The sequence below is a fragment of the Lolium perenne genome, chromosome 7 (assembly GCF_019359855.2).
Source record: "Lolium perenne isolate Kyuss_39 chromosome 7, Kyuss_2.0, whole genome shotgun sequence".
In the NCBI taxonomy this organism is placed as follows: domain Eukaryota; kingdom Viridiplantae; phylum Streptophyta; class Magnoliopsida; order Poales; family Poaceae; genus Lolium; species Lolium perenne.
The window spans coordinates 247,914,225-247,930,568 of NC_067250.2; the positions used below are offsets into that span (position 1 = coordinate 247,914,225).

At 46.0% G+C, this 16,344-nt stretch overlaps 1 protein-coding gene and 1 long non-coding RNA gene across 2 annotated transcripts; one reads left to right on the forward strand and one right to left on the reverse strand.

Annotated features, from left to right (window-relative positions):
- Positions 1-7,062: 7,062 nt before the first annotated feature.
- LOC127313221 (uncharacterized) lies at positions 7,063-8,879 on the reverse strand. Its single transcript, XR_007858834.2, has 3 exons — positions 8,360-8,879; positions 7,502-7,596; positions 7,063-7,415 (listed from the first exon to the last, which is right to left on the reverse strand). It is a non-coding gene; the product is annotated as an uncharacterized lncRNA (long non-coding RNA).
- A 2,480-nt stretch (positions 8,880-11,359) lies between these two features.
- On the forward strand, positions 11,360-14,370 carry LOC127313222 (uncharacterized). Its single transcript, XM_051343776.2, has 4 exons — positions 11,360-11,515; positions 11,592-11,692; positions 13,991-14,069; positions 14,148-14,370. The coding sequence occupies exons 1-4, from the start codon at positions 11,513-11,515 to the stop codon at positions 14,193-14,195; spliced, it is 231 nt and encodes a 76-aa protein (XP_051199736.1). The 5' UTR covers positions 11,360-11,512; the 3' UTR covers positions 14,196-14,370.
- Positions 14,371-16,344: the final 1,974 nt, after the last annotated feature.

A 16,344-nucleotide genomic window follows, 5' to 3' on the forward strand; every position in this document is an offset into this window, starting at 1 on the left:
TACCAAGCACGTGGAGCTTGCTTGAGACCGTAGAGTGCCTTATGGAGTAAATACACGTGGTTGGGTCGGCATGGGTCTTCGAAACCCGGGGGTTGAGCCACATATGTGGTTTCTTTTAGGGGACCATTCAAAAATGCACTTTTCACATCCATTTGAAATAATTTAAAATTGTGGAAAGATGCAAATGCAAGCAAAAGACGAATAGCTTCAAGACGGGCTACCGGCGCAAAGGTATCCTCAAAATCCATACCTTCTATTTGGGCAAACCCTTGCGCCACTAACCTTGCTTTGTTTCGTATGACAATGCCATTCTCATCTTGCTTGTTCTTGAATACCCATTTGGTCCCAATAACATTGATGCGATGATCCTTGTGTCTCTCAACTAGAGACCATACTTCATTACGAGTGAAACACTCCAATTCTTCTTGCATGGCAATGACCCAATCCGGATGAACCAAGGCTTCATGTACCTTGAGTGGTTCAAAACTAGACACAAAAGCATGGTGTTGACAATAAGTGATAAGTAATGCATGGTGTCTACGAGTTACCACTCCTCTTGAGATGCTTCCAAGGACTTGATCTACTTTCATGTCACTTGCCCTTGTAGCCGCCTTGATCTTCCGAATGGTTCCTTCATGATCAATAAATTCATCTCTTGCTAGTACTTGATCATGAGGGACAACTTGAGCTTGAACATGAGTTGAGGATGTTTCTTGATCATCATCATGGTCTTGCTCAGTGGGTTGAGGGCTTTCTTCTTGTTCTTCGGAAAGTGACTCATCTTGAGTAAAGGATAAATCTTGAGTTGCACTTGATGGCTCAACTTGAGTTGGGCTAGGCTCAACTTGAGGTGAGCTTGATACTTCTATTCCTTCATCTTAATCATCATTATGAACTTCCATGGGCCGGATGTGTCCAATGCCCATATGCTTGATGGCACTAGATGGAACATCATCATTACCTGCAACACATGGAACAACTTGATCCACTTGGGAGCCATTATCCTCCAAGAACACCACATCACAAGATATTTCAATAGTCCCAGTGGACCGGTTGTAGTATCTATAGGCGTGAGATTTCTCCGCATATCCAACAAATATGCCCTCTATGGTTCTAGTTTCAAATTTACCGAGCTTCCCTTTGTTGTTCTTAACAAGACATTTGCATCCAAAGACACGAATGTACATGACATTAGGCTTGTTACCTGTGAGAAGCTCGTATGGAGTTTTGTTATGGAGGGGGCGGAGGAAGAGCCGGTTGGAGTAGTGGACGGCCGTAGAGATGGCTTCTCCCCAAAAATTGTGGGGTGAGTTGAATTCACTCAACATGGTTCTTGCCATCTCAATGATAGTCCGGTTCTTCCTTTCAACAACACCATTTTGTTGAGGGGTGTATGGCGCCGAAAACTCATGCTTGATGCCCTCATCATCAACGAACTCTTGCATGGTGTAGTTCTTGAACTCGGTGCCATTGTTGGTCCTAATCGCCTTGATCTCAGATTCATACGTACGTTGAGCTTTCTTGGCGAAGGTGATTAACTCTCTATGGGTCTCATCCTTAGACTTAAGGAGAAAGACCCAAGAGTGTCTTGAGTAATCATCAACAATGACAAGTCCATACTTGCTCCCACCAAGAGTATCATAATGTGATGGCCTAAAGAGGTCCAAATGAAGGAGCTCCAAGGCCTAGATGTGGTGACGATGCTCTTGATAGGATGACTCTTCTTGAGTTGTTTTCTGGCTACACATGCACTGCACACACGATCTTTCTCAAAAGAAATGCCGGTTAGTCCAACAATGTGCTCACCCTTTAGGAGTTGTTTAAGATTTCTCATGTTGATATGACCAAGGCGGCGATGCCACAACCAACCTTCGTCATGTTTGGCCGCCATTAAACATGTGGAGGGAGAGGGGCTCTCTTTCGAGAGGTCAACCACATAAAGGTTGTTCTCCACATATCCAACAAGGACCAATTTGAGATTGTCACTCCTAAAGACTTTCACACAATAATTAGTGAAATATGAATTGTAACCGACATCGGCAAGATGATATATAGAAAGCAAATTATAGCCAAGGGATTCAACAAGCATGACCGTCTCAAGGCACAAGTCCTTAGAGATTGCCACCTTGCCATACCCAAGTACCTTTCCCTTTGAGTTGTCACCAAAGGTGATGCTTGACTTCTTGTTGATATCCTCAATGAATTGATCAAGCACACCTCTTCCTCCGGTCATATGATTGGTGCATCCACTATCAAACACCCATTTTGGACCACCGGAGGAATACCCCTACAAAATCAAGTAGAGGATTTAGGAACCCATCGATGAATGGGTTCCTTTGTAATGGCAACAATATCTTTTGGTACCCAAATTGAGTACTCTCTATAAGCATAGCCATTACGAGGGCCAACATAGTTAGCATAAACATCACCATAATAATCAATAAATAAAGCATAGTGATTGTTTCGCCCCATGCGGTCACCACTAGTGGCTTTGCCCTTTGGGGCTTTGCCATCATTAGTGACCTTCTTGTTCTTTTCTTGAGCGGGATTCTCCTTCTTGTAGTTGTTCTTCTTGTAGGGCTTGGGAACATACCCAAGTCCATGCTTTTGATTGTTTGACCTTTGCTTACTCAAGAGGTCATCCAATCCCATCTTATTCTTGGTCGTGGTGAACTTGGCAAGTTCCTTCTTCAACCTAACATTTTCCTCAAGAATAGTTGCTTTCTCACAAGCCGATTCATTAGGATGATACTTGAGACCATATTTGGTTACCAAAGATTCACGATATGTATTGGTCTCAACATGCAAAGATAGTTCCTCTTGTAAACGAACATGTTCCGTAACAAGCTTAGCATGCTCACTAGTGAAAGAGGTGGAGGAACTAGCAACATCTTTATCAATAATGGGATCATTCATTGATTCAAGAGCCTTCGTGTAGGTTTCTTGGAGAAGATCATGGTTCTCTCCAAGTTTCTTGAGCTCATCCTTAACAAGCTTGTTAGCTCTTTCAAGGTGGTCAAGATCCCTAGTGAGAGAAGCATGAGCAACTTCAAGCTCCTCCTTTGAGGCATTAAGCTCTTGGGTCAATGATTGAGCCCTTTCAATAGTTTCATGATCCTTAACTTTATCTAGTTCATAAGTTTCAATTTGTTGCTTAAGACCTTGAGATATGCACCTTTCGGTTTTTAGCTCTTGTCTTAGGAGATTGAATCTCCTTTCCTTATCATTCAAATGATATTCTAATTCCTCAATGGACTCATCCTTTTCTTTGAGGGAGTCCATCAAGAAATCAAATTTGACAAGAGCTTCACCACGAAGGGTGCATCTAACATTGTAAAGTTCCTTAAGTACAGTTAATTCTTCTTGTTTTTCAGCTTCATCATCAAGACCACTAGATAAAGAAGGTGGGGGTTCCATTACCTTGGTCTCTCTTCCCATAAGACAAGAGCCAACGATTGTAGATGAGGGAGAGTCATCGGAGTCATCATCTTGAGTTATTCTTGCCATGAAGGAAGAACCAACATCATTCTCCGTGGAGTAATCCTTGGAGTAGTCATATGTGAAGAGTGACCCGGGCTTAGAGAAAGCCAAGCCGGCCACTGCGGCCTCCTTCTCCTCATCTTCCTCTTCTTCATCGGACAAGTACTCGGCCCCAACAAAGGCTCTTCCCTTGTTCTTCTTGTATCGATCGTTGATTGGGTTTGGCTTCAATCTTGGCTTGACCCCTTTGATGAACTTTGGCTTGTCTACCCTTTTCTCATAAGGGCACTCACTTGCAAAGTGGCTATCTTCATCACAGTTGTAGCAAGTTCTCTTCTTCTTCTTGTCATTGAGGAACATTGGCAACTTTCCCTTGTACTTCTTGGCAAAGAAGGCAAAGTCGGTAGTGATGTCACTAGTTGAAGTCATCTCCTCATCTTCTTCAATTTCATAGTCTTCTTCTCTTCCATGGTCAGCTCTAGCTTTGAGAGCAAGGTTGTGTGACGCTTCATCAACACGGTTCATTGCCATGAGCCTTTTTCCTGCCTTGGCCATGTTCTCATTGACGGCCACATAGGAGACTAGATCATCGGAGTTCAGATCAGCACTCTTGGTCATGATTTGCAAGTTGAGTGCAAGGTTGGTGTCTTCTTACTTGACAGCAATCATAGCAATGACCTTGGACTTTATGAATGCTTCATTCATCTCGAAGCCGTCATTGTACTTCTCAACTCCAAGTCCCTTGACCCTTACTCTAAGAGCACCAAGCCTTGCATAGGCATCGGCCATGGATTCTCCTTCTCGAATCATGAACCGGTGGGCCTCTTGCTTTGCGGTCTCATAAAGAGCTAATTGGATCAAATCGGTTCCCTCTTGGAGTACTACGATTCGATCCCACAACTCTTTAGTGGATTCAATGTCATTGACTTGATCAAGGAGCTTGCGGTTGATGCCACTTCTAATCTTGTCACGTGCAGAGGCATTGAGTTGACGGTTGTAGAACTCGGTGGAGGTCAATCGAATGGGATCTTGTGGCTCCCGGTATCCATGAACAATGATCTCCCATAGCTCCACACTGCAGCTGCGAATATGAGATTCCATAGCAGATTTCCAAAAAGGAAAGTGAGTTCCATCAAAATGGGGAACGGTCCCACTATGGTTTATATGAGGCATGGGTGAAGTGTTTTTGGGATAGTCATGGTTGACTTGATGGAAACTCTCTTGAGAGGCCGAAGCCCCACTAGGATTCCCATTAGTCAAGTTCTTAAGCATGACAGTCATCTGTGCCATTTGGCTTTGTAGGTCATCCTCCTTTTTCTTCTTCTCGGCATCATATGCCAAGAATCTAGATTTCATTTCTCTAACCGAAAGGTTAGAGTCTTCATCTAGACCCTCGAATAGTTTTTCCATCTCACTCTTAAGGCGGTGAAGCCCTTAAAAAGAGTCCAGGCTCTGATACCAATTGAAAGATCAGAGATGGTAAACCTAGAGGGGGGGGGGGGGTGAATAGGTTTCTACAGATTTTAATTCTTTCTTTGCAATATTAGGCTTTGTGGAATATAAAGATGGGCCTAATGCAAACTAGGTGAAACAACCTATATGAGGATACAAGCAACTCAAGCACGAAGGCTCTCACAGGCAGTTATATCACAAGTAAGGAGTTCAGTTAGAGATAACCGATAGCACGGGGAGACGAGGATGTATTCCCGTGTTCCCTTCCTTTGCAAGAAGGTACGTCACGTTTGGAGGAGTGGAGGTCCCACGAAGGATTCCCCGCGCCACGAAGGCTCACCCTATTCTCCGGAGCCTATCCCACGAAGGAATAGCTCACTCACTTGTGGTAGACTTTGAGGTAGCATCCAAACCTTCACAATCTTGTCAGGCTTCCGGACCACTCTTGCCCACCTAGGGTTTCCAAGGAACCCTAGAGAGGAAGCTTCTTGATAAATACAAGGGGGAATGAGATTTGGCTTGGTAGAACAGTAGATCGGGTCCTCCTCTATCGTTTCCCCGGAGGGATTTGAGTTTGGGTGGAGGAGGAGAGAGATCTGAGGCTTTTCGTGTTTCTAGCAATGGAGTATGAGAGAGAGAGCTCAAGAACAGTTTGTAATGTAGTGCCTAACTATTCAGAGGTAGGAGAAGAGCTATTTATAGTGTCACTTGAAATATGGCCGTTGCACACTTGACACATCAGCTTTCTCCCGAGGATCCTGGTCAACCGGACCACAGACCGGACAGCTCGGCGCAGGGGCCGGTCGGACTGGACCAGGGACCGGACCCGCCGGTCCAAACCGGACGGCAGACCGGACCACGACCGGACCCTCGAAATGTCGCGCAGTACTCCCTCCGGTTGCAGTCAGCGTAGAGCCCGGTTGGCGCCGGGGGCGCCCGGTCGGGAGCCCGGTCGGACCGGGCCAGGGACCGGACCCGCCGGTCCAAACCGGGCGGCAGACCGGCCCATGACCGGGGACGTCTTCGTGTCTTCCAGTACCTCGCCCGGTTGCCGTTAGCGCAGGAGCCGGTTGGCGCCGGAGTGCCCGGCCCAGCGCCCGGTCGACCGGGCGGCAGACCGGAGTCTGCCGGCGCACGGGCCGTCCAACCGGGTCTATGACCGGCTGCCTTCTGGAGAACCCCTTTTGATTGTTGTTGAAGTGGGGGGGGGTCTCCTTTAGACTTCTTGTTCCTTGATACACCATTTATGCCTCTTTGGCTAATACATGAGATTATCTTTATAAACATGTATTAGGCCAAATACTCTAGCACGGTGTCATTGTAACCAAAATAATGGATAAGGGTAAAATACCCTTACAGCTACGTACTCACAAAGTCGTTTCATAAAAATCGACTTATCATGTGATGTGTGTAAAAAAGAAAAAATTCATTGCCAAAAATAATGCTTTTCACAAGATAAACTTTCTCTTTTTTTATATAGACCACACAAAATATTGGTTTTTCGTGAAACTTGACGAACGCATATATATTATGAAGATGTATATGTCGAATTTTTTGTCCAAATTTTTCGACATTTCGAAATATAATTTTTTAGTAGAGGGAGCATACACACCCAGGAGCCGAATTAAATTTCCGAAACTGAGGCCGGTAACATCATGCAAATGCATAAACTCGAAGGGTGAAAGGTGAAATTCACTCTAAATTTAATGTGGGATGGTAAAAAAATTCGACGATCTCCGGCAGTTCCATCTCTTGAATGTGGTTGTTAGTATAACTCTTGTAAGACTCTAATAAAAACTCTTGTAAAAACATCACCAGTCACATGACATAGCATTCTAGCATTTAGGACCAAATGAGGGGTACCTTTCACTACTAGGAATTACCTTACCGCTGGCACACTGGATTGGCCTACCGCCGGCACATTGCTGTTCGCCGGCGATAACCTCGCCGGTGGTAAAGTCTTACCACTGGCACCTTCCATTTCGCCGGCGGTAACGTGTCGTTATCCCCGGCGCCCTTCCCATATTTGCCAGCGGTATTTGTTACCTCCGGCACATGCCAAAAACGCCAGCAATAGTGAGGTTTACCCCTGGCACATGCCATGTTCGCCGGCGCTATGTGTGTACAGGATTAAAAAAAAACTAGTCACCAGAACGTCCACATTCACCATATAGTTGCTATTACATTAATTAAGCAATATTATAAGGGTGGGGCCAGCTAGAGCCACGTTGTACAGATACTCTGCTCAATTTTACAACGTTCCAAAATACGTCTGATTCAAGACAACATCTTCCCGTCCGGACGACCGCGCGCCACCGCTCCTCGGAGAGGGCGTCCGCCACCGCAGCTCTCTTTTCGTCCGCCGCCGCTCCCTCACCGTCCGCTGCTCCCTCCGTCAACCGCTTCCACTCTGCCGCCATTAGGTCTTCGAACACGAACACATCAACGCTGGCCGCAGCTGTTCCGCATCTTAGCTGGCTCTCCTAAGGAAAAGGGAACCTAGCTTCAGCACATGAAACAAGGGATCGGCAATGAAGGAACACACAAAGGTCGAATAAGAGATGCTAACCTTCTTTAGGGATTCCTGAAGCAACTTCCGTCGGGAACAAGATCCTAAGGAATATCTGTTCCCTAAGTTGCTAGTTTATTTTCTTCAAGGTTCCTCTGCACCAATTAATTAGTTGGAGTATTTGAAATTCAGTTGAAAATTTAGAACTGCAGTCCAAACTCTAGACATAATCTGAAAGCCAAATGAACTTGTGATGCCAACCCTCCTCCAACTAATTAAAAGACAAGATAAATGATACTTAGAATGCGATTATAAACTGTAACTAGCAGCCTCATAGTTAATCCTTGGCTGAAATTTGGTTTCTCGGCATGCTTGGGCAGCTTAGGTGCCGCTTCAAGAACATAATGCCTAGGCACCTAGGTTAATTATGTGGTTAAAAAAGGAACAAGAGTTCTTTGTGTTCTACCTCCTTACATCAGATACTCATAAAAGCTAGCCCTTAGCGGACATATAGAGTTTTCCAACCGGCAATGGGAACCAATTAAACAATTACCAATGTATACTAAGAAGATGATAAACAACAATGAGGCTTCTATGATCAGAGAATGAACTGCAGCTTCTACGTTCCCAGTGCAGTGTGATGAATGATGAAGCAGTTTCTATGATCAGAGAATGAACTGCAGCTTCTACGTTCAGTGAATGAACTCTCAAAATCAAAACTGCACAGTAGTTTTAAACTAAGTGGAGCCACAACCTTGTGTGAACAACTAAATCAAATGTATGTAAATTTCTAACCTTCAGAATCGGGAACACACCATCGCATCAAGTATACGAATGGGAATTAAATTGCAGACTAGTAAATTTCCCACCTTCGTGTATGAGGGGATGAGAAATAGACACAGACGAGAAATTCCTCACCTTTGGGCTGGAGGCGGATGCCGAGGCGGCCAGGATGGAGCGGAGGCGAGCGGCCAGGAAGAGCAGTTCCTCGATCTTGGAGCGGAGGCGAGGGGCGAGGAAGAGCAGCACACGGCGGCCCTGGAACGTCTGCAGCGGCACACGGCGTCGCAGCTTGGGGCGAGGCACAGAAGCCCATCGCGGCGGCCAGGCAGCAGCGGAACGAAGGCGGGTTCCCAACGCCGAGGCTGGCGAGCTTGATGCGGACGACGTGAAGGAGATCGAGCGAGGGCAGCACCCGGCGGCTGGTCTTCGACGCCGGACTAGCAGCCGCTAGCTCTGCTAGGGTTTCGCGGAGGCACGGGGCGGCGCGGGTCTGGGGGAGCAGGGAAGGTGGTGCGGTAGAGGACTACGGCGTCGTGGCCGGCGAGGTCGTCGGGGAGGAGGCGGCGTCGGCGTGGGGACGGAGGGAGAAAGGGGATCGCGCTAGGAAAGGAGAGGACAATTGGGGGATTGACCCGAATGGGAGAAAAGGAGTAGTATAGGGCAACTATCCCTGGCGAAAACAAATGGTAGAGGCCGGCGGTAATTTTGGCCCAAAATGGTCCACAACAGCCTAAATTACCCCCGGCCCATGCAACTCCATTTCGCCGGCGGTAATTATACTATCCCCGGCATTTTCGAGTCCAATCGCCGGCGGTAATTGGAGGCCTGTTCGGGTGGTCTCGGCCCACCTTACCGCCGGCATTTTCTATTTCATTTCGCCGGCGGTAACTGCACTACCCCTGGTAACTCCGTTTCAATCTCGCCGGCGGTAGGGTTAGGCCCCCCTGGAAGGCATTACCGCCGGCATCTTCAAATCGTATTTGCCGGCGGTAAGGAGTGCGGCTATAAACCTTTTCCTAGTAGTGTTTAGGATTTTATAAGATCCTTAAATGATGACAAGCTAAACGAACATAAATATTTTTCTTTCGACTCAGGGATTTTTTTTTAAAGAAACACAGTACAAATGCAGACGCTCACATATACGCATATACACTCATCCCTATAAACGCACACACGCACACTCTACCCCTATGAGCACCTCCGGAAGGCTGAACTAGCGGATTGGATCTTGAAGTTGACGAAGTCACCACAGGCGCCTCGCTCCTAACCACCTAACCTGGGATTTGAACTCTGGTGAGCTGGGGGTACGACCACCCTCCTAACCACCCAACCTCAGGTTGGTTCTCGGGTCTGGAAAATTTCAGTGGTTAATTGAACATAAACTATAGTTGCCGATATTCCGACGGCGACTTGACCAGCTAGCTAACGTCGGCTAGACAAAATCTTGGTTTCCTTTGTTGTACCCAAGAATAAGCAATGCCAATTACGAGGCTACGATCGATGTTGGAGGAGAAGGCAAAGCTGAACTGAAACGTGACTACGTGAGACGTTGGTTCTTCTTTTTCGCAGCACCTATCGTCTCTAGACGGCGCTGCACTTATCCGTCCGTCCATTCATCCGTCACCAGCAGGAGATGAGATGCGACTTACGGCGATGGGGACTGAGAGTGAGATCCATCCCTGAAGACTGACGAGGCTACGCTTAACAGTAGCACGGTGGGCGAGCTGTCTGCTTCCATATGCAAGTGTGCAACCGCGAACGCTTCCATATGCAAGTGTGCATAATCAATGATTATTTTGGCAACAATCCAAAATATGGTGAATATGTTTTCTTCACAATCCAACTGCAAAGTATATTAGAACCAAGTGTTCTCGGTATTCTTATCCTGAAAATACTTCAACATATTTCCTTCTTGACCATATGCCTACTCCCTCTAACGACTCCTCTGCAAATGGTTTTTATGATCACAATAAGTACCCTCGTCCCGCAGCTCTCTGCTAAATTTAACGACATGATCAGAGGTGGACCTATAACAATTTGTCACTGGGGCGCATTTCATTTGTGTAGGGCACTTCTTCACTGAATTTTTAGAATTTGAGTAAATTTTCTCTAAAATATGTACAAATACTAATGGAATTTAAAATTTTGGTGTGGTGGGGGTGGGGGCCTAGGCCCCCACTCGGCTGTACCTAGGTCCGCCCCTAGACAAGATCCCTCCGTCTCGAACTTGGGCTTTCTAGGCGTATGCTAGGCTGCGTTTTCTGCATTGATGATACATCTGAGAAGTGTAGCCGCCAATGGACGGAGAATACATGGTGTAAAAAAAATGCTTAAGTCATCCAATGTGTTTTGTTCACAACGTCAGTCAATCTAAACCCCATTATCGTCGGTTGTGTCGGGTCAAGTCTGGATGGCGCGAGAAGTTTTAAATTTCCCGCATAGAGAAGAGCAAACTACACAGGAAATATATATTCTATTTTTAGTTGTTCGAGAACGGTGAAATTTAAGCACAGCGCAACTTCAAGGATCCCAAACACCATCGAGAAAGATGGTGGGAAAATAGTTTTTTTTTGTAGACAATGGAAGAACTTCATTACCATGGTCTCTGCATATTAGACGTACACAACCTGGTGTTTGATAGCTCTTTTGACAAGAGCATAGATAACCTTCCTAAGAGTTTGCAATCTTAGACTTCTAGTGTTGAATATATAATTGCAAGAAGTGGCCAAATAGACCGATGCTCATGGTTAGAAATGAGATTTTTGGCATTGGATACCTTCGTCGGGGGCTTTGATGTCTAAAAACAATGCAAGGAAATATAAGCCACATCAATTAGAACCCAATTTCCACCCTACATTTGAGGTAGTCACTTGGATGAACATCAGATGATGAACATAGCCATATAGGAGCTATGCAGTGAGGCACAAAACCATCTATATTCCCTACATGACAGAAACCTTGGAACAAAAACACATTAGTCTCTAGGATATGCATGGAAATGAGGAGGATCCAACTGAGAATCCATTACACCGCGGGCTTCTAAATTTCGTGCTCACAATTCGTCAGTTCCTGCTCTCGGGGCCCAATGCATCTCGTAGGCCGTTTTCCTGAACTTGTGACCCGGACCTGAAGGCCCACGTGAATTCCTCCCTACGTCCCAAACTCAAAGGCTTTGCCCGACTGTGTCCTCTGCCCACCAGAGACCACACCAGTTCGTCGCGGCGGAGACGAGACGACCAGTCGGCACGCGGCGGCGACGACGAGCAGCGTCAGCTCAGATCCGGCGAGATGGTAAGCCGATAAACCCCGACCCTCCTGGTTCAGGGTTTCGCGAGTTACTTACGCGCCGTTGGTGATGGTCTCGTAGGCGGCGAAGGCGATCTCGAGCCCCGTGCCGGTGGAATGGTACCCGACGCTGGCCGTCGTCATGGTCTCCGTCGGCCTCATGCTCACCGCCTCCTTCTTCATGTGAGTCGTCTGCCCCATTCCGTACCTGCCCAGCTCCTCGTGCGATTCATGGGGGATCGATGATCTGATCCGATCTGGTCTGGTGTATGTGTTTGGTATCGACCTATCTCGCGGAATCGGTTCATCCGCGGGCTGGAATAAGTGATCTGATGTGTTGATCTGCCGCTTGGCCGTACTGTTGACTACTTAGCGCAGACAGTAGGGGGTAGAATCCTCTAGGGGAGTAGCCTTGCCACGATGAGTTTAGATTGCATCGTTTTGGTTTTTTCTCACTGCACAGCGCCGTGTTAACTACCTAGTCTTGTGTCAGGAATTTTGGAAGTTCAGTTTTCGCGGTTGATGGTGAAATTCGTTGGATCTTCACCTCTTCATTCAGCGTGTTAGGAAAGGATTTGCTTGCAAACAGTTATTTGGATTCCTGGAATTAGAGTTTGGATATGTTCTACTCCCTCCGTCTCGAAACGGATGTCGCAAATTTGTCCGAATTCAGATGTATGTAGACACTATTTAGTATACAGATCTATCCGAATTTAGACAAACCTGCCACATCCTTTTCAGGATGGAGGGAGTATTAGATTTGGGCTGCTAGGACAGGATAGATCCATGGGCCAAGTCACAATTGTTCTGCCGAATAGAAGGATTGTTGTTTTTGTTGTTTCCTATTGGTAGTGATGTTTAGCTTCATATATTTTGTAGTACTACTAACTAGATGTTGTTACATTACGCCATTACCACAGACACTATAAAAATAATCAATCGAAGCACACAATTATTACTCTGTTTAAGACAGGTCAGGACAGGTAGAAACTTGGTTGTACCTGTTATTGACTACCTATAAAATTGTGCAACCTAGACTAATACTCCCTCCGTTCTGATTTAGTCTACATTCTAGAAAAAATGAGACAAATTAGTAGTGCATTTATTAGTACTACTTAGATTTTTGAGCAACCAATCCAAGCTACATTGAAAATAACAACATCCAATAAAGAGAGTAAAACCACCTCGTTTTCAGTGTTGTTGTTGACTAAAAGCTACTACCTCCGTTTCAAGGAATAAGGCGTCCTCGTTTTACGAGCTTTTTGTTTGACCAAGAATTACTTCAAATAGATAAGGATTATTTGTATGAAATTAGTATCATCAAAAAGTGCTTTTCAATACGAATCCAACGATACTAATTACATATAATATAATCAAGATTTTGTTGCTTAATTTTTATGGTCAAAGTTCGTCTTGAAATACGTGTACGCCTTATTCCTTGAAACAGAGGTAGTAGAATGTAGAGTATTTCAGAACAAATTTTGGGGCTAGAATGTAGACTATTTCAGAACGGAGGGAGTATGTCCCAGTTAGTCTTTATCTTTGGCAAGTTAGTGGTAATCGACCAAGCTATCCTTGTGCCCAGAAACTGTGATTAACACATTGGCCCTTAACCAACTAGTATGAATTACATATTGTTGCTGTTTTCTAAAATGTTAGCTCCAAAGTTTTTATATTCATGGATAGCACATGTTCTCGAGCAATATAGATTGCAAAGTTCTTGCTCTGAATATAGTTAGCTATATACCTAATAGTTCTGTTTGTCTCCTACTCATGCTTACTGAAGCATAATGAATATGCATGTCACTTGGGGACTCTTTGGAATGCATCAATATGAAACAGAAATAGGATAAAGTAAGAATTGGATGTCATGTCCTGCTGAGCCCTAAATAAAAAAACTCACAACGCAATAGAAGCTGTTTATACAGCACAGAAAAAACTCGAGCTTTTATTAGTGTTAAGGCTCACGCGGTTGATGTTATAGACACAATGGAGAATTTCCAAGAGGTCTAACCTTATGTCTTGTTAGGAATCTATAGAATCTGGGTTTAGGAAAGCATTTCCATTTTGATTTGATGGCCTCATTTCGTTGCTCTAAAGACCTCTGTAGGAAATATTCCTATAGGTTGAAATCCTACAATATTCCTATCACAAATCCTTGATTCCAAAAAGGCCTCACCGCTCTAGCTCAAGTACAAACTCCTAGGTTTTGAGCAATACCGTATGACTGTCATTCCATATTGTGTGTGTGTGTGGCTCTATTTTGTGTTTGTGTGTCTCTAGTAGCTTAGTAAGTAAAGTCTGGTTATTTATCAAAAATAGTTAATTGGAAATGAGGCATAGGCATTTTGGAGTTAACATGAAATTTATTAGTGAACACATGTGTTGCTTTAAACCTTTAACTATTGATTTTTTCTAAGTACTTTAGCACTTCAATTCAAGCATACAAAAACCTAACTAGCCATTTTTGGCCCATTTCAGTTATGAAGCCACGACTTCAAGGCGGAACCGTAGTTTAGCAAAGGAGATAGTCACAGCATCTGTTGCTTCTGTCTTTCTGGTACGCCCCGTAAAAGAGCATAGGTGGTTTCATAATTCCGTGTGGGGTGATTGATGCATATCTTTAATTGTTTCACAGGGCTTTGGATCTCTGTTCGTGCTCCTTGCAAGCGGTGTTTATGTCTGACGATCGGCTCTCCAGCCGTAGTTCTAGCTAGGATATGTCACATGTCTGAAACTGTGTAACTTCCAGGAGAATTGCAGTCCTATATGGACATGTTTTAGACGAGGGGCGTCAAAACTTACCAAATATTGTCAAACCTGTTCTGGAATGCCTATCGTACTGCCAGTTTGCAGCTTCATTTCCGTTATTAATTATGTTACAGAAGCCACAGCTGTAATCCTTTTTTTCGTTTCATAATATGCAGTTAAATTTCTGTTCAGTAGGAAAGGGAGCAGTAAGCCCTGAACAGAAAACTGCAGTCGACTGGTTTCTACAGCATAACCTGGATAAATAAAGGGGCATTTTGGTTTCAAAAACTGTGAAGATCATGGCTCATATTCTGATAAAATAGAAAGCAACAAGCTTAACTTCCTAATTGGAATGATTTCCGTCCCTAATTAGATGGTAAAAATAGATTAGTTGGCTCCTTTATTGATATTCTCACCACTTACCAGAATCGAAGAAGAGACGCACAAGTATGAGATAGTATATGAGGTTTTCTATTTGGACGGAGTGAAAGCGCACTGATTCTTAGATAATCCTTGTAGGGTATGAGACAGAAATTCGATCTCGCAAGCATCAAACGTAGCATTTGTAAGAGGAAATATCCGTAAAATGGAGATATACTTGCATCGAATATAGTATCTGCAGAAGGAAAGTATCAGTTAAAATGTCAACATTTTTTTCTAGAGGGCTTGTTTAATTGGCAGGCGATGGCTAGAAGTTTAAGACCACATGCTCAGAATCGAAGAAGAGACGCACACAAAAACAAAATAAGCAGCATTAGCTACTAGTTTCTTCACCGAGATCAGAAATACTCCCTATAACAAATAGTATGCTGGCTTCGTTTGTGTTCCTCTAGCGCGTACTTGACGGGGGCGGCCCCGATGGCTTTTTGGGGGGCGGGTGCGAAAATGAGCTCGCACCGGCGCGCCCAAACAACGCCGGCCAATTTTCGAGCCCAATAGAATCACCGGTAACCCCGTGCCGGCTCCTTCGTCAAGGGCGCGAATCGGGCGCGCCGGCGCCTCGCGAGGCTGAAAATTTTGGGCGTGCGAGCCGCCTGTCAGCCACACAAACCAAAAGTCGACGCCCGTGGGGAGTGGCGGGGCCGACGCGTCAGCGGCTCATTCAATTTTAACCTAACCGTCGCCTACCTCGCGACGGGAGTTACTGGGGCGCAGCGGCGGTGTAGTTTCCGCAGACGCGCAGCGAACCGTCCCGTCGCGCGCGCCTTGCTCTTCGTGCGCCGTTAATGAGCGCCACCGTTCCCCCGCCCCCCCCCCCCCCCGCTCCCCCGCCTCCCTTCGGCCTATAAAAAGGGTCGCCTCTCATCGTCCCTCTCACACACAAACCCTAGCGCCTCTCGCCCCAACCCTAGCCGCCACCATCTGAAGAGACGACGCCATGTCTGGTCAAGGCCGAGGTCGCGGCCGTGGTCGTGGCCGCGGCAGAGCTGCACGCACGCCGTCGCCTGCGACGCCATCGTCTTCATCGTCGGACATGGACGATGAGGGCCCCGTGCTGCTCGAGTTCGTCCTCGTCCTCAAGGGCGACCCACACGGCATCCAGAGGCTGTCGGACACCTTCGCCGACTTCATCGCCGGCGACGAGCGCCCCGGCTCGCTGCATCTGCGGGAGGCTGTCTGCGGCTTCTGTCGATGGATCGTGGACGTGATCTACGACGCTCGCGGCAAGATGTACCTCCACATCGGCTGGGAGAAGTTCGCGCGCTACCACCGCCTCCAAGCCGGCTTCGTGCTCATGTTCTCCTACTTTGGCGAGAGGGACATGACCGTCAAGGTGTTCGACGAGATGCGTTGCCGCCGCCACTACCACGGTGACAACACCGAGGAGGACGACGACTGAGTGTTGTTTCTTCGCAGCGAATATCGGCTCGCATGTTTTTGGATGTTCTTCCTCGAAAGAACCAACAGGGGCAACCTCACCAGCTGGATTTTCCAGTTTGGGTGACTGGGTGTGCCCTCGAGTGTTTTTTTCTTGGCAGCGAACACACGAAACGTGCGATGACCGATCTAGTTAGGTTTAATTTTTTTGCAATGTTTTATATTTGTGTCAACCATGGTTCAAACTATGTATTAGTTTATGGAAA